Source organism: Lycium barbarum, chromosome 5, assembly GCF_019175385.1.
Source record: "Lycium barbarum isolate Lr01 chromosome 5, ASM1917538v2, whole genome shotgun sequence".
Taxonomy (NCBI): domain Eukaryota; kingdom Viridiplantae; phylum Streptophyta; class Magnoliopsida; order Solanales; family Solanaceae; genus Lycium; species Lycium barbarum.
The window spans coordinates 118,566,333-118,589,750 of NC_083341.1; the positions used below are offsets into that span (position 1 = coordinate 118,566,333).

Sequence of the window (23,418 nt, forward strand, 5' to 3'; positions counted from 1 at the left end):
GCATGTCAATTCAGACACTGTCCTTAAGGATATTTCACCCGGTATGGGTGTATCCCCCAGGATTCAACAAGCTCTTCTAGTACAAAACTAGGAGCCAGAATCTAACAAAGATTTCACAAAGAAGAAAACCCAACATAATATAATATAGAAGGAAGAATTTTTCTTTGTATATATATGTCTCGCTCGTTCTTTTATATCCCCAAAGCAAAATAGTTGGACTATTTATTTATAGGTAGAAGAACCACCAAATACACCAAATAATGTTGAAAATGTTCATTCTTAAAGACATAGTAGTAAAGGTCATTCAAGTTATATTAAAGATCCAAACATTAACCTGATAGCTAACGGCTCCAATTGTTAACAAAATAATGATTAGTCAAAACAATTAAGTACTATATTAAAAACAAATTAATATGATATTAATAGTATGAATGTAGATATAATTTTGACCATTTCTTTTTGAGATACTCATTTTTTCACAACAATCCCCCATTATCTCAAAAAGAATAATAAGGAATAGAATGAAATAAGAAGTTTTGGAATAGAATAAAATGAGAAGTTTTGCTGGGTCTTCAAATATGAGTATAATCCGTCGAATCTGGTGTCGCGTAGACAATGAATCAGACCTAAATAAAATAAGATTATACTTACAGAATAATTGGTGAAGTTTAGAACTTCTATGAACCAATAATTCTTTTGTAAGCCCATGGTCTTATTCTATCATATTATACTCGCACAATCTTTGTCGTTATCGGGGTTTTGCGCTAAGAGGCCATGCGTGTGTCCTGGTATTCATGAGTGCTCTAGAAATCTGTCACAATTTCATAGGAGCGGCACCACTCCACACTCATATAGGTCCACCCATCAAGTATATTCTGGAGAGCAATACACCACCTATAAAGGATATGGTAATGTATTAAGAGTTTATAACTCAGCCTCACTTTGCCTTGTAGAACTGCACTATATTCACACATCATAGAAAGGGACATAATTTAATAGTGCATACTTGATCAACTAATGACTTGTTATTACCCATATGAACCTAATTCATGCGATCTTCTCAAATGACAAAAGTCCCATTCCCCTCGATGTTTCTTTTAGTCTTGTGAATCGGCCAAATTCACCTCAGACTTCATACAATTATAAAATTATCACATCTCACAGCAGTTGCTCTTACCACATTATATCTCAAATAAATGTGTCTATTTTTGCCAATAAGAAAATTATTTTCACTATAGTTAGCTTGGGAACAGGAGCCTTGGAGTAACTAGTAAAGTTGTTGCCATGTGACCAGGAGGTCATGGGTTCAAGCCGTAAAAATAGTCCCTGACAGAAATGCTAGGTGAGGCTGCGTACAACAGTCCCTTGTGGTCCGGCCCTTCCCCGAACCCCGCACATAACGGGAGCTTAGTACACCGGGCTGCCCTTTTATAGTTAGCTTCGCAACCACAATATATATACACAAAAGATGTTGGTTTTATTCTAATTGGAATACTCACTAAGAGGTCTTTTAACCATTCAATCTCGTTACCAACCAACTCCAAAAATTCACTATGTTTAGTACCATAATTGTGGTACCTCTCATATATTCTTTTTTCCTTTTCAAAATTGAGTAACATAACATTAGCTAGACAACCCCACAATTTCAAATATTTCTTTTCAATCTAAGAAAATAACGTTTCCACAATTCACCACAAAAAAATTCTAGTTTACTTTTGATGTGTCTCTCTTTATATGTGACACACAAATTTATACACTGATAGAATAGAGAATAAGAAATTCTACTGATATATCCTATATACTCCAAAAGAAAAATAGTTTTAGACAGCATATAGGCAAAGATCCAACAAAATGGATAAGATGTCTTAACAACATATAGAAGAACACAATTTAACTGCTAACATTATGATAGTTTAACAAACCCAATTACTAAAACAATGTAAAGGTCATGCAATGTCATTCAAGATAGTGATCAATTACAATTTAACTGAATTATTATTAAAAGGTTTGTTATGGTTTTCAAAACGCAACGTTCTAATTCTAAAAGAATAATTATCATCATGATAAAGAGTCATATACAAGATTAAAATAGTAAAATTAGACATGACTTCTTAAGATATCAAATTTAAATTTATTTATTTATTTTTGAAACTGGTAAATTGTATTCCTCAGCATTTAGGATATGCTCGAAACCATCAAAAAGATTTAAACTGAAGACAGAAAGAGTAAAAGAAATACTTACATTGATCCTAATAAATCTACAAACTGATCTATATCTTCTAATCCTATTTCTTTACACCAAAAGTAGAAAGATACTATACAATTCCATTTGACTTTCTAAATGGAATTAGATCTATCTTCAAAACATCTTTCTTTCCTTTCTTTCCAAATAGTCCACCAAATACAATGAGGGATCATCCTCCACCATTTTTTCTGGCTCTTGCTGCCTCCTCTTCTCATCCAACAAGTTATAACTGCAGTATGCTCAGGCATAGTCCAGTTAGTCTCTATCAGGTTGAAGAACAAAGACCAAAGTTGTGTTGTGAATTTGCAGTGAAGAAAAAGATGTTTGTTGGTTTCATTTGTTTCATTGCAAAGATAACATCCGGAAACTATGATGCGTCCCTTTCTCCTCAATACTTCATGTGTTAAACAAGCTCTCTTTGCCACCAGCCAAGTGAAACATTTCACCTTGGTTGGGACTGGACACTTCCATATTTTGATCCAAAATTTTGGCTGCTCCCCATTCTGCACCATATCCTCCTTTTTGTAAACCCTGTTTACAGCGAATTGCCCATCAATATTGTGTCTCCATCTCAAAGTGTCTGGATCAGAGGTAGTGCCATGAAAATTCCCAATTCTATTCAACAGACTAACCACCCTTTCCGCCTCCCAGTCATTCAAAAATCTTCTAAAAGTTAAAGTCCCATCCCTGAGCACTCCAAACTTCATGTATAGTGACCTCCGGGTTGTCACTTAAAATGAATAGATCTAGATAAACTTCCATAAGAGGGACTTGTTCATTCCAAGCATCTTTCCAGAACTTTGCTTTTTTCCCATCTCCTACTTTCATCTACAAGTTCCTTTCCAGGTTTGGCCAAAGAGCTCTTATTGTTTTCCGGACTCCAACACCATAAGTACCATTACTCACATTAGTACACCATGGATTGAGTTCCCCAAATTTGCATTTAATAACCTCCTTCCACAGTGCATTTTCCTCAATATTGTACCTCCATAGCCATTTCACCAAGTTGTAACCTTTGCCCTCTATATTCCCATGAAACAAGAACTCCCTTCTGAGTCTATTCAGTATTTTCTGTATATTGAAAGGTAAAGGGAACAAGGACATAACATAAGTAGGCAAAGAATCTAGGACAGAGTTGATAAGAGTCAACCTTCCTCCCAGAGATAAATATTGAGCCTTCCACCTAGCCAGTTTTTTTTTCTGTTTTCTCCACTATACCATCCCAGATTTCCCCTGCTTTGTGTTTGCTTCCTAGAGGCATGCCAAGGTAAGCTGTTGGCAAGTTCTCCACTTTACAACCTAAAATGTGAGCAAGATTTTGTATGTTTGGCACCTCCTTTATTGGAAACAAACTTGTTTTCCCCCAATTGACTTTCAATCCAGAACAGGCCTCAAAAATTGTCAAAATCATTCTAATGTAACCAATCTGCTCAACCTTAGGCTCACAGAAGATCACTGTGTCATCTGCATACTGCAAATGACATATTTCCTTCATCTACCCCCCTGTTATTACCTAATTCAAAGCCTTTGATCCACCTGTTCTGTATAGCTATCCTTATCATGCTATCAAAACCCTGTCTGAGTCCCCTTTCGGAAGGAAAAAAACCAACAGGTTCTCCATTCACAAGAACAGAGAATCTGACAGTTTTTATGCAAAAATCTATCCATTTCAACCATTTCTCACCAAAGCCCATTTGTCTCAAAATGTTGAGCAAGAATTTCCAATTGACATGGTCATAAGCTTTTCTATGTCCAGTTTACACATGACCCCTGGTTCTCCACCTTTAAATCTGGAGTCCACACATTCACTAGCAATAAGTGCAGCATCCATGATTTGTCTCCCTTTTATAAATTCCATCTGATGCTTGTTCACCAAACTGTTAACTACCTTCTTTAGTCTTTCAGCCAGTAATTTTGCAATAATCTTGTACATACAACCAATGAGACTTATAGGTCTAAAGTCTTTCAACTCTGAGGAATCTGCTTTTTTTAATATCAATGCTATGAATGTTGCATTGAAACTCCTCTCAAACTTCTGATTATCATGAAAATACTTGATAGTTTTCTGTATATCAACTTTTAAGGTCTCCCAAAAAGCTAAATAAAATGACATAGGAAATCCATCAGGCCCAAGAGCCTTCTCCATAGCACACATTTTAATGCTCTCAACAATCTCTGCCTCTTCAAATTGCCTTTGCAACCACTCTTGCTCCTCCACAGAAATCGCATTGGCTTCATGTAACACCAATTCTGGCCTCTAGTCTTCTGTTTCCTTGTAAAGATTCATGTAGAAGTTTTGGATAGCTTCTTCAATATCCTCTGAGTCTGTCACCTCATTCCCCTCCACATTTAGGCAATCGATGGAATTAACCCTTTTATGAGCTTTAGCAATCCTATGGAAGTATTTAGTGTTCTTGTCTCCTTGTTTCAACCACTGTATCCTGGACCTCTGCTTCCATGTTATCTCCTCATTTCTGGCTACTTCCTCAAATTCCAAGGCTAAATTTGATTTCTGGATCAACTCATCATCTGTGAGAACTCTTTGTTCTTGAACTGTCTCCCAATTGGCCAATTGATTGAGAATGTTTTCTTTCTCTGCTTCCAATTGCCCCTGTTATCTTTGCTCCAATCCTTCAGCTTTGCTTTTAGCATTTTTAATTTTTCAGCCAAAACAAAACCAGGTCTCCCATTGACATTGAAAGAGCCCCACCAAAGTTTCACTTTCTCTTTAAAGCCCTCTACTCCCATCCACCAGGTTTCAAATTTGAAGTAGGACTTTTTGAAGTTCATCCCTCCACATGATAACATGATAGGATTATGATTAGATCCTATCTTTGGCAAAAATGTTTGTTGTAAAAGGATAAATTGTTCCTCCCAGGTTGATGAATGAAGAAATCTATCAATTCTTGAGGCGCTTCTATGATTTTCCCCTCTCTTCCATGTATAAGATCCTCCAAATAAAGGAGGATCCACAAGCTCTAATTCTTCAATGCATTCAGAGAACTCTGACATTGCTCCATTGATTCTTAAACAGTTTGCTCTCTCATTGGGATACCTGATGACATTAAAACCACCACCCAAGGCCCTTCACACCTTCCCCTCATTGCATACAATTCCCACCACAATTCTCTTCTTTCAACTTTTTTACAGTCGGCATATACTCCTGTCAAAAACAGGTGAAATCAGAATTTTGATCAGACATTTTACATGTTATGCTTTGGTTGCCACATTCAACCAACTCCCCTTCCCAAACCCTCTTATCCCAAAGAATTATTATCCCTCCACTCCTACCTACAGCCTCTATATACACCTCCCCTACCCATCTATTATCCCAAATACTATGGATAAGGCTATTTATGCTTCCCCTCAACTTAGTTTCTACCAATATATACACATCTGCACCCCATTGATTAATCATATCTCTGACTAATCCCCTTTTGCTATTCTCATTAAGCCCCCTTACATTCTAGGATACAATTTGTATCCTCATTGATGTGTAATAGCTAATTTCCTCCCTCTAACTCTAGGTTCCCCGTCCTTGAATTTCATATCAAAAATAAGATTTTTGAGTTCTTTTTGAATTGTGTTTTTGCTGCTGTTTGAAGCTTTGTCCTTTCCTGCTTGTCTCTCCATGTACCTCTTTTGGTCTAGCTTCATACACAAAGCATATGTTTCCTTCTCGCACCCCCTAATAATAGCTGCTACAAAGGCATGGCCTAGTTTGATCACATTGAGATGTACCCATATAGTGGCCCTTGTCTCAATCATCTCCTCTGATAGATTCTCTTCGATGCTCAAGGGAACTGGGTCATTGAAAGACACCAATTGATTGTTGTAGATTTCCAGAAAAGAATATTCTTCTCTGTTCGTATCCCTATTAGCTACCTCCACCTCAATTGATAGAGGATCTTCCCCTTGCACCAAATTTTCTTTTGGAATCTCCTGGATGCTTTGATTCCATGAGTTTTGAGACTCAAAAGCCATTCGCATGTTTTTTCCAGTATCCCATATAAAATCGAATGTTTAAAAGGCTGATAAGTTTCTCCCCAGTCCACATTAATGAATTCTGAAAAAGGCTCTGTAAAAATAGTCTGCTTGGGCTTAATTGAAAGGCCCACTTGTTGAGAGTCCTGGGCCTGTGAAGAAAGTTGCTCATTCAGGCCCAAATCAAAGTCTGTATGCCCATTTTCATTTAGAGTCAAATTGAAGTATGTGGCCCCACTTTCATTCATATTCACATTAAATACTGACCCCACTTACATTCAGATTCAAATTGAAATCTGTGGCCCCACTTTCATTCAGATTCACATTAAAGTCTTTGACCCCACTTTCATTTAGATTCAAATTAAAGTCTTTGGCCTCACTTCCACTTGCCATGTGACTGCTGGTCATCCTTATTACCCCTTCTATGTTAACATCGATATCCGATGTTTTTTTCAATTTTTTTCCCTTTCCTCTTAAGGATTGAGAGTCTCTGTCATTTGTAGGCTTATCTCTGATCTCTATCTCAACAGCTTCATCCTCGCTGTCACCTCGAAGGACGTTATCCTCCCCCTTCGCCGATCTGTACGTTGCCGGCGCCTCGCACCACACCGGAAGAGAATATATCAATCCGTCGTCCTTATCTCTATCTTTGTCGGAATCTTCTCCTTTGGCCCTTTAACTTTAATTCTTGCCCATCCAAGTGATTTTTAATTTCAGTCTCCTCTTCATTTTCTAACCACCCCCACATTCATCTCTTATTTTCTTCATCACCTCCTTATTCCATAGCTGTAATGGGAGCCCTAGTACCCTAATCCAAAACCAATCGAACCTCGTTTCATCTGGGAAGGCTCCTTTTGTTGGTGACCACCAGTCAAGCTTCAAAATCGAACCTTGTCTCTTCCACTCCCCCATAATAACATGTTCAGCAGCCTTCCTAGTCTGAAATTCGAAGAGAAAGAGATACTCGTCCATGTCATAAACCTGTATATTATGTGCCCCCTTCCACGTCTGTTGGGCCCATCTACGAACATCGCTTCGAACTGGAGCATCTTCCCCTCCACAGAACCTGCCGACAAGACATCTGCGCAAGAGGTTGTTATCATCAATGTCTGATGAAGTCTTCAGTTTCAAGTCCTCCTTAACTATTACGAGTTCTTTTTGCCTCCAATATTGTTATATAAAGCTTCCTTGTAATTCCCCTTGCCAATGATTGTATTGAGATTTGCCTCCCCTGTTGTAATAAGTGCACCTTTTGTCTCTGCATTCCTATTAATGAATTTTTCCACTTTTGTTGCCAAACTCCCCCACCCCTCATTGAATGCATTTTCTAGGATAATAATCACTGATGTACTCTGCCCTTTAACAGAAATAACTAATATGAATCGTCCATATTTATTGAAATCGTCCATATTTATTGAACTTCTGAGCACAATAAATATTTGTCGAGAAATCCCGACATCTCCATGATTTGAAAGATTTCCCCCTGTTCTCTGATGCTTCCTTTAGCCTTTTACAAAGCCAGATCTTGAGCTCTCCACCCAATCGAACCATGTCTCTGAGGAAGAAATAGTTTCTGTTAAATCATAAGATTTACCCCCTTGTCTGAAGTACAGCCTGTTTTCCATGAAAGAAAGAAAGAAAGAAAGAAAGAAAAAGGGTTGGCTGAGCTCCAATGGCAGAGAACCACCGGAGAATGGAATACTAGACACCCGGAAAGGGTCTCTAGTGTTTAGCCTTGGAAAGAGTGCTTGAGAGCATTTTTTTTTGCTGGGTGATATTGAAAAGTGGTCTAGCTTTAATTATTTTTTCCACACAAGGAAAAACAACATATCCAAGTTTAACATGTCATAAATCATATGAATTCAGTCAAATAACAAAGTAGTAATATTTCCATCTTGAAAATTATCAGGCACAGCTAAATCATGGTTATTATACTCATTGCCTCACAAAATGTTGTTTTTGTTAACACTTTATCTAACTCAAATAGAATAATCACACAACTTTTCCTAATAATCACGTAGAAACCAAATTGGTTCAGATATTAGGAACATGTACCACCTCAATTAATTCCAATATTTTTCTAATGTGAGTTTAAGAAGAATTTTTTCATTCCAAGAACTTGAGTAGTTCTTGAGTCACCAACATAAATAAATTATTCTTCTTCTTCAACTTGGGTGTAAAACACAAAATTATGCTAGCACAAAGACGCTTAGTAGCACCAAAGTCTAACACCCAATCTCTCATATTAACCACAAGATTCGCTTGAGAAATAACCACAACAATTAAATCATCCGCTTAGTCAAATTTATTTTTGCTTAGCGGGATTATCATTTATTCGAATCTTCTTAAACATTGAGGGATATATTGTTTAGTTTGACACACAAATCCATTAATATATATATATATATATATATATATATATATATATATATATATATATATATATATATATATATATATATATATATATATATATATAGTATTGTCACATACCTACTAGCATGAACACATAGATCTAGTTGTCCTCCACAACACTGCCTTTCTTAGTATATTCCTCACCTTTTTCAGCTACAAATACCTTCCGTTTAATACCCTCAAGAACACCACCAGACCTGAAGCCTTGCCCTTAGGCCAACCAACAGAATTGGAAGTCCACCCACCAGAACCACCAACGTTGAAATCCTTACCATAAGGTAGAAAACTACACTTAGCAACAGTTGCAATATAATTATTATTCCCTGATCCACTATTGATTCTCCAAACGCAAATACTGCTTTTACAACCACGCTCTTTGGCAACTGCACCTTCGCTTCTTTAATCTATTTTCTATCAACTGCACTGTTTTGTTTCTTTTCTTCATCAAGAACTTTTAGTACTTTCCATAAGAATGTAGTAAGAAAAATATCCTTAAGATTGTTGTAAATCTTACGAAAAATACTTGATCACGAACACTTGTAGGAAACTCTTAATACTTGATCACGGACCTTGTCAAAAAATACTTGATCACGAACCTTGCAAGATGTTCTTGAAAGCTTGAGGCATGTCAATTCAGACACTGTCCTTAAGGATATTTCACCCGGTATGGGTGTATCCCCCAGGATTCAACAAGCACTTCTAGTACAAAACTAGGAGCCAGAATCTAACAAAGATTTCACAAAGAAGAAAACCCAACATAATATAATATAGAAGGAAGAATTTTTCTATGTATATATATGTCTCGCTGGTTCTTTTATATCCCCAAAGCAAAATAGTTGGACTATTTATTTATAGGTAGAAGAACCACCAAATACACCAAATAATGTTGAAAACGTTCATCCTTAAAGACATAGTACTAAAGGTCATTCAAGTTATAGCAAAGACCCAAACATTAATCTGATAGCTAACGGCTCCAATTGTTAACAAAATAATGATTAGTCAAAACAATTAAGTAGTATATTAAAAACCAATTAATATGATATTAATAGTATGAATGTAGATATAACTTTGACCATTTCTTTTTGAGATACTAAATTCATTTTTTCACAACACAAATTTGGTTTTGCTGCATAAACTAGTTGAGCAATTTCATCTTAAGGCAGCTAGGAGATAACTGCAGATATATTCAAATGGGAGAATTGAAGTTCAAATTTCCCTAACTTTTTTAGAGGGGGCACATTGAAAACCTTGAAAAGTACATCGAAAAGATGTAACCAGAACAAAAGACTATGACAGTAGCTGCAGAAAACAAGCTCTCTTATTCTGAATTAGTTTTCCCAGTTTGGTGGCTTCCTAAACCGGCCTTCATAACATCCCCCCTTTCATTGCTACTGATACCCTTTGAGAAAAAAAGGGGTGATATGGGGATCAAGAAGGGGGGCTAGGAAGGAAGGAATTGTTTTAGGCAATTTTGTCAAATCTAGACACCTACCAAAGCCAGAAGTAATAAAGGAAAGCATAGTGCAAAAGAACTCATATATCTTAAGAGTCGTGAATCAAGTCTGAATACAAAAAGGCACATCAAAATTACATGTCAATTCAGCTGCCAGCCCCACAGGGAATAGGTTCATTCTTTAATTTGCAGTTATAAAATATAAGTTTTCTAGAATTTACGTAAAAATGGCATGAAATAATAAAGCTTGTCAGAAGGCAGATGATAATCAAAATACTGCATAGAAATTCATCAAAGTGCATGCTTAGCCTCACTACTGCATAATTGCAACTGCATAAATAGAATAATTATTTGGTTTTGGATAGAAACAAAGAGTACGAACCAACCTGTTGACCAAAATTGTATGTTGGGATCACTGAACCTCCCCATGATTCAAATCGGTACACATCAAGGTAGTTTTTCTGTGAATACAAGAAGAAAAATGATAATTCGTTATAAATAGCCAATTTCAGATTGCAGTTGCACTAGCCCTCAACATGTTTATTTTTTAAAGTGAAGAAATTACATGATTGAGTTATAGTGCGAAACAAATTTCAGAAAGAAGAGGAAATAATTAACATCCTCCAGCCTCCAGGTATTGGTTTCTAAATAGATGTAGCAAATCCATCCTCAAAGTACAAATTGGTCCAGTTTAAGAAACCAGGAGATATTATGAAAAGAGAGAGGGCTAAAAAAGAGAATGAAAAGAAAGAACATTCAAAGATGACATAAAAACAATGTAACAATATAGCAGTTAGACTTTTCTTCTTCCTCCATTATCGGTAAATCAAAAGTGTAAACGAAAATATTTGGGCACAGCTGATCTCAAAGGTTAAAACATCACACTAAATGTCATTTCGATCAACTTTGAAATAGGACCTTAAGTTATATGACCAAAACAGCCAATCTAGGGTACTGCCAGGAGCATTAAATATGAATCTCACAGTTTGGAACCTGATAATTGAAATAGTGGAGAAGAGACTGAGGAGGCGGCAAAAGAAGGTGTCTATCCAAGGGGGGAAGACTATCAGTATCCTTTCTTATTACACTGGCAAGTGTAACTACTAAGTTATACAGGCTTCAAAGAAACTTCTGGTGGGCCACATATGATGGGATAAAAACGTTTGGCTTAATCCATACTTTATGCCCTAAACTTGCACGGAAATCCCTTTTACACACATTTCTTTGTGTTAAAGAATATTGTATGTAAAAATAATATTTGTATATAGCACTGTATAGGTAACAAATTTGTACACGTTTGTTGGATTACATTAGTTACAATCCTCTCCTCGTGCATTTAAAGCAATGATTCTTTGAGGACCCAAGATCCATTTCATAACGATTACTCGAAAGGCCCAATGTCTATTACTCAAAGAATCATGGCTTTAAATGTATGAGGAAAGAATCACTGCTTTAAATCATTGTTATGGAATGGATCTTGGGCCTCCATATACTCCACAATTGACTTTTATCTCGAAACAGTCTATCTTCCTGTGAAGAAGTGTAAACCACTAGAAGAATATACCTTTTAAATCCAAGTGTAAGACTTTAATTACTTTAAACAAAGTTAGAACTAAGAAAGCAATTTAGAACTAGTATCATGCTATATGTTCACTTTATTCTGCTCATGCCAGCACAGTACCAAAATCATTAAAGGAAAAAAAAAAAAAAAAAAAAAAGGGCAGCACGCTGCCAAAGCATGTGCCATCAGTCAGACAGAATGAATATGTAGAAACTAGTACTGCAATTGGAAACTTACTGCAAGTATCACTCTCCCACGTACAGAAAAGAATTCACCAGCAATGTCAATCTCAACTATAGTTTCAGCCCCAACAGCAGGTTGAGAAACACAGGCCAAAAAATGGCGAACAACCAACTCGTACACTCTCTGCACAGAACAAATGTCAGTATTAAAAAAGGAGTCCAACATAGGTCACAAGGGGAAGTCACAGTGCAACTCCTATATAAGTTGCCACCAACTAAGAATAGTGTCAGATCCAGTACTAACATGGTGATCCTGGCTCCATCTGGATTCCCCAGCAGAAAATTTAGTTGGATGAATAGGAGGATGGGCTTTGTCATCATGCCCACCTCCACTAGGGTTTCTCCAAAGTCCTGATTGAGGGTCTAGTAGGCGCTGCGCATATGAGCCCCATACAGGATGACCTTCTTGCTCTTGCACCATTGTCTATTTACACAAAGTAATCAACTGAGTACTTTAATTAATGATACCTAAACAGTGTACTCTATGAATCAACAGACTCCGTCAAAACAGCTCAGAGAACCTGAGTAGCATCAGCATTCTGGTCACGTGAATATCACATTTAAGCAGCATCAGCATTATGGTTAACTGGCACCACTGAATTCCACGTTTTAGTGTTGCTTAAGTTTCTCTGCTGAATTGTTACCAGTGATTTAATGTTAAAAATAATAACAGCAATTTCCTACCTTTCTTGTGGATTTTCTTCACTCTGATATGGCATGTATACAGGCAATAAACTCATTACAGCATGACTAAACTTTTAATTATTTTGAGTATACTTTTCCTGATATGTCACAAGTTGTTTGTATGAGTTATTAAGCTTAAGATTTAAGTGCACAAGTACCTTAGTACTTGCCCCTCCAACAAGACCAGTTCTTATTTTGGGTCTGATGTCTTGAAACCCAATAGAATGTTGGAAAAAAAAATTGTTTTTATTTTCAAAAGAAAAAATGTTTTGTTGTAAACAGTTTTGTTTCTGACAAAAAAAATCAATTCTCAGCACAATCCAGAAACATTACTCTCATAAGTCATAACAAACTCTGAACACTTCCCTATACAAAATTTAATGCAGAATCTGTTATGTCCCGTGTTTTCGTATAACGGGAAATCGAGAAATAATTACGATTTGTGTGTTATAAGGAAATATTTTGATTTTGGTGAATATGACTATGATGGTTATGGAATCATAAATGTTAAGACATCGGGGAAGGCCGAGGATAAAATTGGAATTTCGGAAATTAGTTTCGGGAATTACAAAACGGGACGTTTATCGAATTGGGCCAAGAAAAAATTAGAACACAAAATGAGGCCCAAAGTTAGTGGGGTGGCCGGCCATATTGGCTAGGCCCAAGCCCTTTTTAAATGATCATGTGCCATGCACATGATCTATATTGGATATATATCACTTAGGCCTTTTGGAATTATCAAGAATCAAGATCAAAACAAAAAAAAAAAAATAAGAAAGCACCTCAAAGAAGCTCTCGGCCAAGCTTGAGAAAAAGGAGAGAAAAAAATTTCCCAAGCTTTGTTGTTGATCCAAAAATCTTAATTTCTACATAGTTGTGAAGTACTCAAGGCCCTCTTCAACGGGGTATAATTAGCTTGACACAAGAACCTCGTTTGCGACAAGTCGGGTTTTCAAGAAAAGGTAAGAATTCTTCCACTTTTGTGTTATGGAATTGGTATGAATGTTATGATGAATGAAATGAAATGAGAATTTTGTGGTAGTAGTGTATGTGTGTGCAGCCGTGTGTGTGTGTGTGTTGGTGTGTGGCCGTGAGCCATGAGAGTTAGAAGGGGAGGTGAATTGAATCCTATTTAGTTCGTTAGTTGTGTCGTTATAACCTTTAAGACGCAAATGATCGATTGATGAATTAAATTGGCGTTGGAAAATGATTTCGGACATTATCGGAAAGTGTATACCTTTGGTATAATTGTGTATATCATTGTATATTTGGGGTGCTAAAGACTTTAAATGTGACATATAGTTGATGTTAATGAATTCGGAATGAAACGACGCAAGTTAGAATGTCCGTCGTGACTTTTGATGTTTTGAATGAAATATGGAGAGTAATGAATTTCGGGAACTTTCGTATATGGTTTGGAATATATTTGGGATGTGATTGACTAATCTTGAATAAGTAAATGAATACAATAATGTGGGCATAGATTTGGAATTTTGGAAGTTTGAATGAAAAGTTGCCAACTTAGGTAATAAGGTGGAACTTTGAAACTAGAGTAGTTTGATTATGAATTGTGTTGTTGTTGATGTGTGGGCTGTTGTTGTTGATGTATTTTGAGCCGAGCTAAGTCTCGGGGGTGTTAGATTTATAGGGGAGGTGCTGCCGAAATTTCGGTAGGCAAAAATAAAGTTAATGGCATTTTTAAGCCTAAGAATCTCAATTGGTAACTTTGACCATTTGCAGATTTCAGACGAAACGGGACTTGACTTTTGGGAGAGCGTAAGACGTCTGTAAGGTATGTAAAGCTTCCCACTTCTTCGTTTGGCATGTCTTAGTATGCTAGGTGAATATTGGAACCTCCGGAGCATCTCTGCTCCTCGAAACCCGATCCACAGAAAAGTTACTATTCATTCAATTCAATTGAAGCCTAAGGGCTCTATTTTGGCTAGAATGCCACCAATCGTTCGAAACCTATCGAAACGTGGTCGGGTAACTTAGAAATGATTACGTATGAACTTTTGGCCCCTAAATGTTCGTAAATTATGTTCGCCACCTCAATTCGACTCGAGGTGGACCCGCTAACCCCAAGACGCCCTATTTGTCTTATTGGGCTGTCCTTTTGAATAAAGTTTGAAATGATACCTTCGATTTTGGAACTTCCTCCTACGGGACGTGTTTTGAATATTACGATACGCTAAGTTACGTTTTGAGCTATACGTACTATTTTGGAAACGTTTTGTGAAATGAAACCTTGTATCGACTAAGCATTCGATTATTTTGTATTATGAAATGACTTATGGGATTACTCTGTTTTGAAAGACTATTTTGAAGTATGATTTGCATTTGTTTGCTCACGACTCCGCTCGTGCCTTATTATGACTTCGTTCACCGGTTCCCGGGCCGGTTATGATTCGTGCGCCTTACAATAATTCGGCCGTATGCTGTGTTACGGTTCCCGAGGCTTCGCCATAGGGCCGGGTTCCGTTTGGAGTTATGCTGTGATATGGCTCGTGATGTGATACGCTCACCTATGTTTGTGTTTGTGTTCGGAGATACGGAGATTTGAAACTTTCTGGTGTTATGTTGTGTGTGGCGCCAGCGTCGGAGTGGCGACCACGTTCTTAAGCGTTTGCATGATTTCGTTTGCATTATGTATACGTATATGACTTTGATACGGATTTTGACATACTGATTTGTACTCCACTTTGTTATCTGATTTGCTTTCAGTTTTGATCCATATTTCTGTACTCCGTGCTTTACACACTCAGTACATATTTCGTACTGACCCCCTTTCTTCGGGGGCTGCGTTTCATGCCCGCAGGTACAGACATTGGTGATCCTCCACTGTAGGCTTCACTTTCTGCTATTTTGGAGTACTCCTTCTGATCCGGAGTCCACTTTTGGTACAGACTCCTTTTGCTATGTATATGCTCTGTATATTTGACGATTTGGGTACGGCGGGGCCCTGTCTCGCCATATGTCTTTGTTTTGAGTTCGTAGAGGCCTGTAGTCATATATGTGGGGCGAGGGTCCTATATACGTTTGTTTGATTTGTTTTCTGGTCTTAAAGCGGTCCGTTTGTTTTGATGGCCCTAAATGGCCCTTATGCTTATGTTTGCACTTTTGACCGGCGATGTCTATTCCGCCGCCCAGTTTGGATTTGATATGCCATTTTGATTTGTGCGACCGCTTAAGACATATTTTGATATAAATTATGTTTGACACGATTTTGTAAAATTCTGAATTAAGTTTGGATTTGGAAATGAATAGGCGATTCGGTCTGGGTACCCAGGTAGGGTGCCAGTCGCAGCCCACGGGGCTGGGTCGTGACAGAATCAAACAAAAGAAAATTGTTTTCTAATCCAAAGTCGTAGTAAATTTTCTTATGGCTTCTTTTTTTTTTCCTTTGTTGACAACTGAGAAATCACCGAGGGCCATTGGTGCACGGTTCGAAATTCGATGGATAATGTGCCCCACCTCTCTACTTTTCCCAACTTAAATACCAAGATTTTGTCCGCAGCAGGGTTCAAACACGTGTCATGCGCCTACCCACACATCACAAGTTACGCTCATACCATTAAGCCAAAGCCTTGAGGCTAAATTTGTTTCTGGATTTGTAAAGAAAGGGATATCGGTCTAATTGACTAACTCAACGCCGAAATCTACCTCAAGAAGTGAGGATTGTCCAAGCCCTTAAAGGGCTGATGTGGGACTCTTCACACCCACCCTCACGACCAGGGTTGGACATCTAGTGGTAGACAATTTAATATGGTGCCCCAACATTGGAACTGAGAATTGCGATGGTCCTACTCTGATATCATGTTAAAGAAAGGGATCATGGGCCTAACTCAACCCCAAAAGCTAGCTCAAGAGGTGAGTATTGTCCAAGCCATATTAAGGAGATCACTCATCGCTTAAAGGACCGATATGGAACTCTTCACAAGATTTTAGAGTTGCTGAGATATTAAAAAAAAAAATGATTAAAATTGTGCTCTATCTAATAGCTTAAGCTTTTAAGTGAGATGATCACACACTTCAATAAGAGCTATTACAAAAGTTTAGATGCTTTAACTTGAATCAGCAGCCCTTGATGAGCCTTCCTCCACTTAAACCCTACTGCTTGTCCTAATTTAACCATTTAGTAAGTGTTTGGACAATTTTGGTTGAAGTTGAAAAAGAGAATTTGAAAGTTGAACTTCTATCTGGATATATATTTCACTTGTAAAAAAAATTGAAGTATTGTGAGTGAACCATTATTTCACTTGTAGAAAAAATTGAAGTATTGTGAGTGAACCATTATTTCACTTGTAATACCCCTCAAACCAATTTTTCAACTTCAAATTCTCTATTTCGAGTTGAAGTTGAAACAGAGGACTAAATTGTAAAACAAACATTCATTTGCAGATAATATTTCAAGTTGAAGTTGAAATAATGGAATTATTTTTTGGCCAAACGGTTCTTTTTGGGTAAACTATGTCTATTTTACAAGTTAGGTTTCCAAAAGATCAAATGCTTCTTTATTACTGCATTGGAGAAGAATCAATTTTTTAAGGAAACCCCTATATGTTCTTTTATTATCCTAAACTAAAAAGGGAGCATGGGACTTATTTATCCTCTACAAAAACTTCCTACATCTAAAAGGAAAGGCACTATTTTTATTTATGGAGCGTTCTTAGACTACATTTTCGTGGGACTTTGTTAAATAGTTTTAGCTAGGGAAAAATACAGCTTGATAGGCACCTTCAATGATCCCTTTAATCACGGCCTGAACTTGGAGGTAATTCAGAAATGGTTTTTGAACCGATGGAGGATATGTGCCAGCATGAAAGTGAGCCCTTTATCTCACAATCAGTTCCTGTTTGAACTGCCATCGAGACAAGAGGTGGCTAGGGTTAAGGCCGGTGAATGGTTTTGGAATGGACGGAGGCTAACAATAGATTGGCGGTCTCCAAAGACGGGTACGGAGTCAGCTACTCAAAGCTCCGGTCAGGTCTGGATCAAAGTTTTTGGGATCCCACTTCACGCTCATAAGGCATGAGTATGCCGGGTCCGGCATAAATTTGGTAATTCCTTAACAAGAGTATGTTGGGTCCGGTATACACGCGACCCAAACCTTGCCTTGCAATTTTTTTTTTAATTTATGCTTAAGCGGGGGTTCGAACTCAGAACCTCATGATTTCTACGTGAACGCTCAGAGTTGCAATGCGAAGGGCAAAAATTAAAGACCAGCAATATGAGGGGCATAATTTAAAGACCACAAATATGAGGGGCAAAATTTAAAGACCACCCCAAAAGAAGGGGAATCCGCGCAAAAACATGGTTTCAAGACCAAAGACTAAAAAGCCCAACAAAAAAAAGGCCCTTCAGGAATGGAAAGCTAAGCGTAGGCCTTCAGTTTTATCAATGGGTAATGTACAGCCTTTCCAGCAGCAAGCCATCACCAATTATTATAACAACTCTTGCAATTATAGTGAGAGTTTTCAATCTGAGGCAGGAGAGGAAGCAGACGATGAAGGTGAAAATTTCAGAAAAGTTCTCAAAAGGTCTCTCTCTACATCTGAAATGGCCTGATGCTATCTCCCAAACTGTTGCATGTACAGACTCTGAATTTTCTACTCCTTCTGTTAGTGACTCTTTATCTCTCCCTTGGTATGAAGATGATCTTCCTGCTCCATTAGCAGTACAACAACCATCTGTTATTGAGACATCAAAGTGGACAAAGTTAATTATGGGAAAAGCTTGCAAGGCATTTGGGGTAAATATTGCTGGTTTCGAACATGAATTGCTGGACTTAATTCTGAGAATGGAGCAGAAAAGACAAACTCAACTTTTAAAAGAGAAATCCTTGGGTTCTGCCAAGTCTAAGGGTAAAAGGAAAGGGAAAACTGAAGTACTCAACCTGGTTTGTGGTATTAACTATGATGGGAGCAATAAGAAGGATGGGGGCAGGCATGGCCAGAAGCCTCCATCATGAAGATCAAAATTGCTAGCTGGAACATAAGGGGGGCCAATGACAATAATAAAAGGGACACCATCAGTTCCTTGGCCCGTAAATGGAGGCCGGACATTATATGCCTTCAAGAAACTAAAATAGAAGATTGGCCAAATGGTATGGTACACCAATTATGGGGGAATAGATGGGTTGATTGGGTTGAACTGAAGGCAAGTGGTACTAGGGGTGGTATTATCATTATTTGGGATGAGAGATATTGGAAATGTTCCGACTCCTATCCAGGTAGCTGCTCTATCACTTGTTTCCTTGCAACTCTTCATGAAAATTAAAGATGGTGTTTTATGGGGGTTTATGGACCCCACTCTAATGCAGAAAGGGAGGATTTTGGGAGGAACTAGGAGCAATAAGGGGGCTATGGGGTGATCAATGGGTGATAGGTGGTGATTTCAATGTGTGCAGGTTTGAAAACGAAAAATTTAATTGCACTAGGAGATCGAGGGCCATGGTGAGTTTTTCAGACACAATCTCAGACCTACAACTGGTTGTCCACCCCTTCAAGGGGCTCAATATACCTGGTCAAGGGGGGGGGGGGGGGGGGGGGAACACCCTCCTCTTCTCGGCAGAATGGAATGACAGTTTCCAATCCATCAAACAGTTAGCTCTTCCAAGGGTTATCTCTGATCATAAACTGTTGATTTGGTATTAATGATTAAGATTGAGATGTTGATTTGATATTGATGATTAAGATTGATAGCTTAATTTTAGGAATATATTGTATTGATGTAAATGATTAGGAATTGATTGTGTAATATTGTCTTTCCTTATTTAGTCTTAGAACTCATGTATAAGTACCCATTCTTATGGATTGTATATTCATTCAGAAATACAAGAAGCCCTTTCTTCTTGCTAAAAATCTTCATGGTATCAGAGCCATTGCTGCCTTTTTGAGGTGAGTTTTCTCCCTCGCAGCACTAGGGTTCCGTGTTTTATCAAAGAGGTCGAGTTTTTCTCTCTCTTTGTGGCTGTCCGCACAAAAAACTCCTCCCGTTCAGTTCGTTTCTGGATTATTTTTCTCTGTTGGGGTCGCTAGAACATTCTGAGCCTATCCCTATCAGTTTTGATTTTTTCCGATCACCGGAATTAGGATTCCGACGTGGCAGCCAACTTTCCGGCGATTTTTTTCTGGATTTTTTTTTCAGTTCTCGGGTCGTAGGCCTATTCTAACCCTTCCCATCCAAATAATATGGGTGACACTACTTCTGGAGAGACTTTGTCTCAAGATGAAGTTCAACATCTTCGCCGTCTTCTGAACAAACTTGACTCTTCTAGTGTTGCTAGCCCCAATTATGTGCAGTCAGGTATTGCTTTTAATGCTCAGCTTAATTGTTGGATTATTGATTCTGGTGCGAATAGACACATGACAGGCTCTCTTCTAAAGGCCTTCAAAATTACTCTCCTAGTCCCAAAGGGGATTATGTCAGAATAGCCAATGGCTCCCTAACCCCTGTCTCTGGAACAGGTTCAATCTTTTGTACTCCTGATATTACCTTATCATTCATTCTTCATGTGCCTGATTTTCCTATTAACCTATTATCTGTTAGCGCTATCACCAAAGAACTAAACTGTAGTGTCAGATTCTTTCCTGATTATTGTGTTTTTGAAGACCATACAGGGAAGAAGATTAGCAGTGGTAGATTGCATGATGGCTTATATTTGATCGATGGACCTCGAGACTCTGGTTAGGCCTTTTTTGTAGGAAATAAGGATGTCAACCGAGAAATAATACAGTGGCATAGACGGTTGGGACACCCATCTTTTTTTGCTTTAAAAAAGTTATACCTTGGTTTATTTTCTAGAATTGAGTTTGAATCTTTGTCTTGTGATGCATGTGAATATGCCAAGCACACTAAAAACTCTTATCCTCTGAGTGACAATAAAAGCACAATTCCCTTTTCGAGTATTCATTCTAATGTCTGGGGTCCTACTCAAACACTTTCTTTGTCTGGTAGTCGATGGTTTGTTACTTTTATCGATTGTTGCACTAGAATGACATGGGTATATCTGTTAAAAGCCAAAAGTAAAGTTTTCTCCTGTTTTAAGTCATTTCATAAGATGATTTGTACTCAGTTTGAGGCTAAGATAAAGATATTTCGAACTGACAATGGCACAGAATACATGGATAAAACTTTTGGAGCTTACTTGGAATCTTTTGGGATAATCCATCAAACTAGTTATCCATATACTAGTGCACAAAATGGGGTTGCTGAAAGAAAAAATAGGCATTTGTTAGAAGTAGCAAGATCCCTTTTGTTTACCATAAATTTGCCGAAGCCTTACTGGGGGGATGCCATTCTAGTAGTTGCCTACCTCATCAATAGAATGCCACTTAAAACTCTTAATTTCCGGAGTCCTTTAGAAGCTTTAAAGGGTAAAAATGACTATACTGTTCCTCCAAAGAGATTTGGGTGTGTTTGCTTTGTTCACGCTAGGAACTCTGGGAAACTTGAACCTAGAGCTCTTAAATGTGTCTTTATTGGGTATTCTCCAACACAAAAAGGGTACAAATGTTATCACCCTCCTTCTAGGAGATTCTTTGTCAGTATGGATGTTACCTTTCGGGAATCTGAGCCCTATTTCAGTATTACACCATCACCTCTTCAGGGGGAGAATTATATGGAAGAAGAGATGGTTTTTCCTAGTTCTATTGTTGAAACTACTGCCACAAGGGAAAGTGAAATTAGAGAAAGAATTCAGGGGGAGACTATTGAAACTACTGCCATAAGAGAAAGTGAAATTAGAGAAAGAATTCAGGGGGAGACTGTTGGGCGTTTGGATAGGCCTGATTTGATAACTTACTCAAGGAGAAGTAGAGCAGAAGAAGCCATCATGCAACCTGCCGAAGCCGAACCTTCTTCTTTTGGTGTGTCAGCTATACTTCCTAATGAGTTAAATTTGCCTATTGCTCACAGGAAAGGAGTCAGATCTTGCACTAAACACCCTTTATCTAACTTTGTTTCCTATAATTCTTTATCGCCATCCTATAGAGCCTTTGCCTTGTCTATTTCTTCCGTGTCTATTCCTCAGAATTGGAGGGAAGCTTTTGCAGATTCTAAGTGGAAGCAAGCTATGATGGAAGAAATGAAGGCCTTATCAAAGAATGAGACTTGGGAACTTGTCGCATCACCACCAGACAAGAAGTTGGTTGGTTGCAAATGGGTCTTCACTGTAAAACATAAAGCTGATGGTTCCATTGAAAGGTTCAAAGCAAGATTGGTGGCTAAAGGATTCACTCAGACTTTTGGAGTGGATTATCAAGAGACATTTGCTCCTGTTGCAAAAATGAATACTATTAGAATTCTTCTATCTTGTGCAGCTAATCTTGACTGGGACTTGCAACAGTTTGATGTGAAGAATGCATTTCTTCATGGAGACTTAGAAGAAGAGGTGTACATGGAGATTCCTCCTGGTTTTGGTACTGAACAAAATCAAGGAAAGGTATGCAGACTGAAGAAAGCCTTGTACGGATTGAAGCAATCTCCTAGAGCTTGGTTTGACAGATTCTATAAAGCAATGCGGATCACACCCTCTTTATACGACATTTAAAGGGTAAACTCACTCTTCTCATAGTTTATGTTGATGACATAGTAATGACAGGAGATGACAAAGAGGAGATGACCCGATTGAAGAAGTTGTTGGCACAGGAATTTGAGATCAAGGATCTAGGAAAATTGCAGTACTTCTTGGGAATTGAAGTTGCTAGATCAAAAAGAGGAATCTTTATTTCTCAAAGAAAGTATATTTTGGATCTCTTGAAAGAAACAGGTATGACAGGTTGCAAACCAGCAGAATCACCCATTGAAAGCAATCACAAACTACAAAGCGGAGTTGGAAAGTCAGTTGATAAAGAGAGATATCAGAGGCTGGTTGGAAGACTCATTTATCTCTCTCACACTAGACCAGACATAGCCTATTCAGTCAGCCTAGTGAGTCAGTTTATGCCCTCGAGATCCTCATATGCAAGTTGTCTTTCACATTTTGCGGTATCTGAAGTCTGCTCCAGGAAAAGGTCTACTTTACTCCAGACATGGTCACCTCCAAATAGAAGCCTTTACCGATGCAGATTGGGCTGGATCTTTAGATGACAGAAGGTCTACATCCGGTTACTGTACACTCGTAAGAGGAAACTTGGTCACTTGGAGAAGCAAGAAGCAAAGTGTAGTTGCTAGATCAAGTGCGGAGGCAGAATATAAAGCTATGGCCCAGGGTGTTTGCGAACTTTTGTGGTTACAAAAGTTACTAGAAGAATTGAGATTGTCTGAAAAAAGAAAACTTTCCTTGTATTGTGACAACAAGGCTGCAATCAGTATAGCTCGAAATCCAGTCCAGCATGACCGAACAAAGCACGTTGAAATTGATCGACACTTCATCAAAGAAAAAGTCACGGGTGGTGTCTTGAGTTTATTCCACGTGTCATCAGAAAAACAACTAGCTAATGTGTTTACTAAAGGCTTCAACAAACGGACTTTTCATACACTGGTTTGCAAGTTGGGCATGTGCGACATCTTTGCACCAACTTGAGGGGGAGTGTTGATTTGGTATTAATGATTAAGATTGAGATGTTGATTTGATATTGATGATTAAGATTGATAGCTTAATTTTAGGAATATATTGTATTGATGTAAATGATTAGGAATTGATTGTGTAATATTGTCTTTCCTTATTTAGTCTTAGAACTCATGTATAAGTACCCATTCTTATGGATTGTATATTCATTCAGAAATACAAGAAGCCCTTTCTTCTTGCTAAAAATCTTCATAAACCCCTACTGCTGGAAAATGGAGATTGGGCAACAACAAGCCTATTTCAAATTTGAGAACATGTGGT

General features: G+C 37.9%; 1 protein-coding gene across 2 annotated transcripts in view; it reads right to left on the reverse strand.

Moving 5' to 3' along the window:
* Positions 1-23,418, reverse strand: part of LOC132641250 (DNA topoisomerase 3-alpha) — a 69,195-nt gene that overhangs the window by 29,188 nt on the left and 16,589 nt on the right. The window contains exons 9-11 of one of the 2 annotated variants that reach the window (XM_060358164.1): positions 12,145-12,324; positions 11,896-12,024; positions 10,484-10,558 (exon numbers count right to left, since the gene is read on the reverse strand). In XM_060358164.1, coding sequence (XP_060214147.1) covers positions 10,484-10,558; positions 11,896-12,024; positions 12,145-12,324 — 384 coding nt within the window. The remainder of the gene's footprint in view (positions 1-10,483; positions 10,559-11,895; positions 12,025-12,144; positions 12,325-23,418) is intronic. The other variant, XM_060358165.1, reaches the window with a different exon arrangement.